We start from the raw sequence: 8,694 nt of genomic DNA, 5'->3' as shown, positions 1-8,694 counted from the left end.
CAGCGCTTCCTTTCTCTTTGGGCCGCTAGCTGAGCGAGAGGACGGGACGGGTTGGGCCCGCCGCCGAATCCGCCTCCATCCTCCTTCCCCGCTCGAGCTGAGCCCCCCGCGCCGCCGCCGCCATGACGGAACAGATGACCCTGCGCGGTACCCTTAAGGGCCACAACGGCTGGGTGACCCAGATCGCCACCACCCCGCAGTTCCCGGACATGATACTGTCCGCCTCGCGCGGTGAGCGCCGTGGGCCAGACCAACCGCCGCGGGGTGGGGTGCGGGGGGGGGCGAAACCATCTTATAGTTGAGGGGCCGCATTGTCAGGCTGCGCTCGCGGGGGTGGGGGGCGCGGAATGGAACCGATTCACCCACGATGGGGGGCGCGGTGGGAGGTTCTATCTCTCCAAGTGCGGGGGGGGGGGATGGGTGAGACCATCTGGAAGTCACCCGGAGCGGGAGGTTTGTCACTGCAGAGGGGAGGACATGGGAAGAAGATCCCATCTCGCTGGGGGAAAGGGGGGGGTCATGGGGAGACCAGCTCTCACTCGTGGGGGCAGGCAAGGGAGGGACCATCTCAGCCATGGAAGGGAGGGGGGAATCGAGTCTAGGGGAGGGGGGCGAAGTCAGTGTCATCCCGGGGGGGGGGCACAGACTTGTGTACCTGAGGAGGAGGGGCAGGGCAGGGGGGTCCAGATATGGGGGGGGGGTAAATAACAGTGAATTACTCCTCCCCTCACAGCCTAACTCCTTGGGTGGGGAGGTGGCAGTGAGGACTCTGGTCTGGGGCTCCGGGCACCTGGGTTCAATTCCTGGCTCTGGCTCCTATTTCCCTTCTCCTTCCCCCCAGCCAGGTGACACCACCTGTCTGTCCCAGGGCACTTCCCACCTGGGGCTCTCTGAGTGCTTCTCGATCTTGGGGGGGGGGGGCCTCTTGTCCCATTGTTATATATGGCTCCTTGTGATCCTCTGCAAATCAGGGCTGTGGCCCACCTCGGTTTTCCTGTCAGAGACGGAGGCGCTTACTCCATCTCGTGGGGATGACTGGGAGCATAGAACCCAGTGAGAGGCCCTTGGGTACCACGGAGATGGGGGGGGCTGGTGTATAAGGGCCTTAGATAGATACACTGGAGGGGACCCGCTGCAGGGGGCCAGGAAGAGGTTTTAGGCCTAAATACCATAGCCCAGGGGTTAACTCAGTAGAATGGATGGAGGGGCATACCCATGATGCGGCCACAGGGGCAACATTGGGGCTTTGCAAGCCCAACCCCCCTCTGCCTTGAGCTGCCACAGGCAGTAATGACACAGTTTGTTGGCAGCTCAGCTCAGGCACATTTCCCCCTGCTTTGCGCGTGGGTCCCTGGGAGCATCCCTGTCAAAGCATCAATATCCACCTCCGGTTCCACCACTGGGCTGCTCGATGCCTCCTTTTCCCAGCCCTGATGATTAGACTTGGCTCGTCCACTGACCCTTTCCGGGGTCTGATGACATGTCCTGCAATGATGAGGGGATGCCGGGAAGGAGCATGAGTGGAGCCCTTGGCTGTGAGAGGCAGGGCTGGGCTCAAGGGAAGCCTGTGGCTATAAAAATAGAGGGGGGCGGGGGGTGATTGGCTGGTGCAGGGTGGGATATGAGATCTTTTCCTCTCTAGGGGGTGCCGGCTTCAATCCTGTCCCAGGTTGGGGGACTGGCTGGTTCAGGGATGTGGGATCTTTCTCCTCTAGTTGATGCTGATCTGCTCATAAATGCAGATACAAGGAATGGGATACAGGACCTATCTACTCTAGGGGCACTGGCTCCAGTCGGGCCCCAGGTTAGGGGGTGACTGGCTGTGGGGGGGATGAAGTTGGATACAAGGCCTTTCTCTTAGCAGCACCAGTTTGGATTTAGCCCCAGGCTGCGGGAACTGGTGGGGAATAGGCTGTGGTGTATTTGGCTCTGGGCTCGGGCCACAGAGGCCGGTCTCCTGGGAGGAAATGCCTGTTGGGGAGGTGACTGGCTGACTTGGACTCTCCCTGCTCCCTACACGCAGACAAAACCATCATCATGTGGAAGCTGACGCGGGATGAGACCAACTACGGGATCCCCCAGCGCGCCCTGCGTGGCCACTCGCACTTCGTTAGCGATGTGGTCATCTCCTCAGACGGGCAGTTTGCCCTCTCTGGCTCCTGGGACAGCACCCTGCGGCTCTGGGACCTCACCACGTGAGTGACACCGTGGCCATCAGATGGGCACCCTTCGCAGAGCTAGCATCTGTGCGGAGGAGGGTGGGAGCGCAAAGGGGAGAGGATCCCATGGGTGGCAGAGTCAGTCGGGCTCTTCTCAGCCACGTGTTCTGTCTGCCCTGCCCATGGCAGCTCCCCCTAGTGGGGAGGGGCTGGTGTGCCAGGGAGGGGAACTGGCTGCCCACCCCAGAGTCCCTTGGCTTGTTAGGTTTCAGAGTAGCAGCCATGTTAGTCTGTATTCGCAAAAAGAAAAGGAGTACTTGTGACACCTTAGAGACTAACAAATTTATTTGAGCATAAGCTTTACAGATCACTTCATCGGAGCTCACGAAAGCTTGTGCTCAAATAAATTTGTTAGTCTCTAAGGTGCTACAAGTGCTCCTTGGTTTGTTGTAGCTACCCTTAGTGGTGCCCTAGGGTAGTGTTTCTGTAATGGGCAGTTACAACCCCCAGGAGGGGTCATGGAAGGCAATTGGGGGGTGGGGTCATGAGGCATTGAAATTCACAACTTAAAGCAAAACCAAATATTGCTCCCCTACACACCTTTCCCCTTCCAAGTCAAGTGTTCTCTGTCGATGTCTGGAAACACCCCAGTCATGTATACAGGCTTAGTGGTGTCGACCCTTTATTTATTCGTTCATAGTCAATGTCAGGAGGGCTGCAGGTGTTTGACATCAGATCGGGGTCTTACACTGCTGCAGAAGCTGCTGCAGGGAAATGAGGAGTCCAGGTTCTAAGATCACGAATGGGGAGGAGATTTCCTGCTGGGGGCTGGATTGGCTCTACCCAGCGGCAAGACACTCCTGCTTCCAACTGTTGGGGCATCAGGGTTTTCTGAGGTGCCCCCCTCTCCTCCCAGTCCCAATGATTAGACCTGACATGTCTGCTGACCCCCCAGGGGTGTGAAGACATGTCCTGCAATTATGATGGGACAGAGGGAGAGATGGGGAGGTGTTGCGCTCTCCTTTGGCTTTTTTCCCTCCTGTCGCCCTGAAAGAGACACATTATTCACGATCCTTCGTTCCGTTTAACAGCCTGCCTGGATCTTCCTCTGATCCATCCCTTTGCATCTGGCTGAGCTACCTCCGCAGCTGCTGGGTCCTGGGTTCCCCTTCATGCTTAACGTCCCGGCTGCTTTCTGTCCCTGGTGTGTGCTTATGACTCAGTGGGATGCAAGGGGAGGTTCCCATAGCCAGGCTGGGGGTGACTTAGTCTCTTCCCTTGCAGAGGTACCACCACCCGCCGCTTTGTGGGCCACACCAAGGACGTGCTGAGCGTGGCCTTCTCGTCCGACAATCGCCAGATCGTCTCGGGCTCCCGAGACAAAACCATCAAGCTCTGGAACACACTGGGCGTCTGCAAGTACACAGTGCAGGTGAGGCATAGGACGGGGCTGCTGAGCCAGGGGGTGGGTCAGGCATCTGCTCTAGTCCCCGCTTGCCTCCCTGAGTCAGGGATAGAACCCAGGAGTCCTGATTCTCTGTCCTGTGCCCCTCACTGTTTCTCTTCAGATTTGGTGATGGTAACAACCTGCTTGCATTCTGAATGTGAGCCTACTCGCCTGCCGCTCTGGTGGTGATGTGGGGGCGGGGGGAGGGCCTCTGAAGTCTTGCAGGGCAGGGGGTGGTTGGCAAACAGCTGGCTAAGAAGTGCTGGGGGATGGGATCTGGGGCTTTTCCTCTCTGCAGAAGGGGAGGATTTATATGGCCTTGGTGGAGAAGATGGCCCCTGGGTCTTCGGGGAAACCCCTCTGAGTTAAGCTGGATTTGGAAGCATCTCTGCAATTGCCTCGTGTGTCCCCTGCTGGGAACTGGTCCTGCTCCCAGCTGTCAAGAATCCAGGGCTCTCTGCTGCCCTCCCATTCCCAATGATTAGATCTGACACGTCTGCTGACCCCTCGGGGCCTGACGACATGTCCTGCAATTATGATGGGATGCAGGGAGGGCTGGCAAAGCCCTGGAAGGCCAGGGGTTTGGGCAGCAGCTCACATGAGGAGTCAGCAGAGTCTTGGATGGTGGGGAACGGTGAGGGGCAGTGAGCCTAGAACAGGTTGGGTAGAGCCCTCCAGGGTCTAGGGAGATGGGTGGGCAGTGGACATCAGAGCTCCGGGTAGAGTGGGAGATACCTGCTCTCCAATCTCTCTCCTTGTTCTGACCTCAATGCCGTTCTGACTCCCCTGAATCACCTGCCTTCCCCCGCTTTCTCTCCCCAGGACGAGAGCCACTCGGAGTGGGTGTCCTGCGTCCGCTTCTCCCCCAACAGCAGCAACCCCATCATCGTCTCCTGCGGCTGGGACAAGCTGGTGAAGGTGGGTTTGAGGCTGTGGTGTGCTGCAGAGGTTTGGCTCTTCATGCAGGGAAGGGCATGGACCATCGATGGGGTCTCGGCCTGGGCTGCGATCGTTTATGTTCCCACTCCCAGTGGTGCTGGGTTGGAGCATCTGAGCAGACATCTGGGAATTCGCATTGTCCCGCAACTGCTCGGTTGCCCTGGGGTCAGGGGATAGACTGGGGGTGGATGATCTCTTGGTTGCTTTTGGGTGATGGAGGGGGCATTTCAGCACTAGGGATTCGTGTCTCGTCTCCGCGGCCTGCTGTCCTGTCCTTAAGACACTGGCATCCTACCCTGTGGGTGGGTTGGTCTCCAAAGAAGCAGGCGCTCCATTGCTGGGCTGCTGAGGGCCGTAAAAAGTGACGGGAAGGGGGGATTTCGGCTGCAGAGGGTCGGTGGCCTGGGAGATTCTCGAGCTCAGACTGGGTGATCACGTGGTACTCTTCTCCCACCCCCCAGGTGTGGAACTTGGCCAACTGCAAGCTGAAGACCAACCACATTGGGCACACCGGCTACCTGAACACTGTGACAGTCTCTCCCGACGGCTCCCTCTGTGCCTCCGGCGGCAAGGTCCGTTCCCAGCCCGGTTCAAGTGAGGATCCAGGACTGGGAGGCACGGGTGGGATGGACAGTGGGACTGGATCGAGGTCCCTGTCCTCCTTGGGTTCTGTTGGCCTTGAGGGGTCATAGATCTCAGCTGAGCTACCCCCCACCTGGAGGCTGGGGGATGTTGTCTGTCTGTCTCTCTCTTGGCCTGTGGGAGCGGGGCTGAGCTGTGATGAAATCCGCTGAGTTTCTGATTGCGTCTGCGTGCGGAAACCCAGAGGCTGTTTCTGAGCTGCCCCCGTCCAGCTCTCCCTGGGCTGACGGGGATTCACTCCAGCTCAACTGGATTCTAGTGGTTGGGCAGCCGCTGTGCTGAGTTGGCTGCTTCCTTGTGCTCCTCTCTCTTTATGTGCCTGTCGTCTCTTGCCTTCCACTGATGTTATGAGCTTTTGGGGGACAGAGAGCTCCCTTGTCATTCATAGCAGCATCCTCTGTGCCCGCACAGACAGAGACACGCTATTGATCCCTTCACCATGCTGCTGCTAAACTCCCCTTGACTCCCTGACCAATATTGGCTCCAACTCCAGTTTCTTGCAACCACCATCAAAGCTCTGTGTGATCAACCACCCTGATCCTGCCTGTTCCCCTTCACCGCTGCTTCCAATCTCATTCTACCTGTCACAGTCTCACAAAGCCACCGGACAGCCACTCTGAGCCCCTGCCCAAGTCCTCATGGCCCCATCTCTGCCTAAGGGGAACTTTGCCCCATCTCTGCCTAAGGGGAACTTTGTTGGTTTTGAATCTGAGAAGCTTGTTACTCCCTTTCCCCTCATCTCTGAGTCTCTCAGTACAGGGCCTGTCCTTGGGCATCAGGGAAGTATATAGCAGGCGATAACAAATATTAGTTACCCTTTTTCTCGGTGCTATCCTGCAGCAGGGAGTGCCACTGGTTAAAGGTTTGCTGCCTGACCCCCGAGGTGCGTCATTTCCGTGATACAAGTTGCAGGCTGCTGGCTGGTTGGTTATGGGGTGGGTGTGGGAGAGGGACTCTTTCTCCGTCTGACGCTCTCTCTTCCCCCAGGACGGCCAGGCCATGCTGTGGGACCTGAACGAGGGGAAGCACCTGTACACGCTGGACGGCGGTGACATCATCAACGCCCTGTGCTTCAGCCCCAACCGCTACTGGCTCTGTGCTGCCACCGGGCCCAGCATCAAGATCTGGGTGAGCGGGTGCCCCCTGGTGGGCAGGGATGGGCCTTTCAGGGGACTTCACCCCCCTTTTATACAGAGCGTACAGCCTGGGGTTTCTAGGGGCCACTCCCCTATCTCCCGTGACTCCTTTCTGTAAAGCACAGAGATTCATTCTCTGTCTCCTTTCTATAGGGAGTAGGGACTGGGTGCGTGTAGAGGGCACACCTCTGGAAGTCGTGTCTGGTGTGCTTCCTTTATATAGGGAACAGGGCTTATGCTTTTCTATAGGGAATACCCAGAGAGTTGCCTTCCTTGCCTGTTTGTGTAGCCCCCTGGTATGTGGGGCGAGGCCGTGCTCTGATACCTTGGGGTCTGGAGCCCCCAGGAGATGTGGGGTGAGGCCATGCTGTGGGGTTTGTGCGTCTGGAGCCCCACAGGGGCTGTGAAGGCCGAGAGGCCATGCTGTGATGAAACGTCATGCCGACTGACTGCATCTCCGTGCTGAAACCCAGAGGCTGTTTCTGAGCTAGCTCCCAGCACCTGCCCTGATGTGGGCACAGTGGGGAAGGGGTGCCATGGCCCTCCTGGGGCGGGGGGGTCCTGGGTCAGTGAGTCCCAGCAGGGGTCCTTTCTCTGACCTTCTCCCCTCTCCCCTGCAGGACCTGGAGGGGAAAATCATCGTGGACGAGCTGAAGCAGGAGGTGATCAGCACCAGCAGCAAAGCCGAGCCGCCGCAGTGCACCTCGCTGGCCTGGTCTGCGGATGGACAGGTAATGGCCCTTTAACCTCCCTCACCCAGGGGGAGGGGTTGGGAACTCCGTGCCAGGGCAGAATCTTAAAGGGCCGGGGCCAATATTTCAGTGGGGGTGGAGGTGCCTTATGGATCCTCACCACTGGCCCCACAGAGCGGAGGCAGCCAAGGGACGTGCTCTTGGCTCAGCCTATGGGAAGGTGGTCCTGTGAGCCACTCCCCTTCTCACACCCCATGGGAGGGCAGATGTGCCCATGAGTACCTGAGCCCCTCCTTGCACTGACAACAGCCCTGATACCTCCCAGGGCCTGGCCTTCGTCCTCCTCCCTGCCAGAAGACCTGAGCCCTCTCTGCCTCTGTCCCTGCCACCATCCCAATCCTTCCCGTGGTCCATCCACTCCAGCCCCCTGTCCAGCATGGAGCCCAGCCCCTCCCAGCCTCCAACCTTCTCCTAGCAAGAGATTCAGCCCCTCCAACATCACCCCTTTCTTGTCTCCACCCACCTCCCTATCCTCCAGCTTTGCTGCTCCTTCCCCCTGCAAGAGACCTGAGCCCTTGCCTTCAGCCCCTCCCAGCCTCCACACCCGCCAGCTTCCTGGCCCTTCCCAGAGCGCCATGTCGCTGATGGGCTGAGGCCCAGCCCTTTCTCCCTGCCCCCTAACAAACCCTGTCGCCACTTTCCCGGCTGGGCACTGCCATCAGGCGAGGGAGCTTGAGCCCCTCCCAGACGCGGGCCCTCAGTCTGGCTGTTCTCCTGGGGGCTGATCTGTCCCCAGGCCAGCTGTAGCTACCCCGTTACTGACCCACTTTTTCTCTCCTCCCCAGACCCTGTTTGCTGGGTACACAGATAACCTGGTCCGCGTCTGGCAGGTCACCATCGGGACCAGATGAGAGCCCGCCCGCAGGACGCAGCCTACCTTTGTGTAAAAATATTGAATAAAAAGTACATTTTGGAGGTTGGGGATTGTTTGGGTGTCATCTTTGCCATACGGGGCCTGTCTATGGCAGCTTGAACTTTCAAGGAAGCATGGCCCAGTGCCTATGGACCTAGCCCCAGGTTCAGGTCCTTGGGTCAAATCCTTGCTCTGCCAGAGATCTGGAGCAAGTCCTGTAGGCCTGGATTTGTAAAGGTATTTAGCCTGCGTTGCATTCGGTATTGTGAAGCCGAAGGGTAGAGGGTTTTCAGGCATCTAAAAATTGCAACTACACACCTGGCATGGGCAGTGCCAACGGAAGCTCATGCCTCCAGAGGGGTGGGGGCAGCGGCGGTTTAGGGGGCCCTTGAGAAAAATCTCCCTCTGCCACAGCCCCAGGGCTGGAGGAGCACAGTTTTTCCCGTCTCGGAGCTGTGGGGGGTGGCCTCAGCAGGAAGAGGCAGACTTGGGGTCTCCAGGAATTAAAAATGAGTCTTTAATTCCCAGAAGCTGGGAATGAACGACAGGGGATGGATCACTTGATGATCACCTGCTCTGTTCATTCCCTCTGGGGCACCTGGAACTGGCCACTGTCGGGAGACAGGATACTGGGCCAGATGGACCATTGGTCTGACCCAGTCTGGCCGTTCTTTCGTTTTAATGAAAGATTCTGTGCTGTGATGAAATCTCCAGGAATCCGTCCAACCAAAACTGGGAACCCTCCACCTGGTGGGATTTTCAAGTG

General features: G+C 58.2%; 1 protein-coding gene across 1 annotated transcript; it reads left to right on the top strand.

Annotated features, from left to right (window-relative positions):
* On the top strand, positions 1 to 7,994 carry RACK1 (receptor for activated C kinase 1). Its single transcript, XM_084647940.1, has 8 exons — positions 1 to 231; positions 2,024 to 2,195; positions 3,444 to 3,591; positions 4,429 to 4,524; positions 5,007 to 5,117; positions 6,175 to 6,315; positions 6,944 to 7,054; positions 7,861 to 7,994. The coding sequence occupies exons 1-8, from the start codon at positions 123 to 125 to the stop codon at positions 7,924 to 7,926; spliced, it is 954 nt and encodes a 317-aa protein (XP_084504066.1). The 5' UTR covers positions 1 to 122; the 3' UTR covers positions 7,927 to 7,994.
* The last annotated feature ends 700 nt before the right edge of the window (positions 7,995 to 8,694 follow it).

The sequence above is a fragment of the Lepidochelys olivacea genome, assembly GCF_965140295.1.
Source record: "Lepidochelys olivacea isolate rLepOli2 genome assembly, chromosome: 14".
Taxonomy (NCBI): domain Eukaryota; kingdom Metazoa; phylum Chordata; order Testudines; family Cheloniidae; genus Lepidochelys; species Lepidochelys olivacea.
This window is presented reverse-complemented; position numbering and strand designations above follow the sequence as displayed.

What these genes read in the sequence shown, in the direction of transcription:
- RACK1 (XM_084647940.1), top strand. Translation starts at nt 123, where the DNA reads ATGACGGAACAGATGACCCTGCGCGGTACCCTTAAGGGCCACAACGGC. An exon ending in GCTGGGACAAGCTGGTGAAG is followed by an intron (nt 4,525 to 5,006) that starts GTGGGTTTGAGG and finishes CCCACCCCCCAG; the next exon opens with GTGTGGAACTTGGCCAACTG. An exon ending in CCTGGTCTGCGGATGGACAG is followed by an intron (nt 7,055 to 7,860) that starts GTAATGGCCCTT and finishes TCTCCTCCCCAG; the next exon opens with ACCCTGTTTGCTGGGTACAC.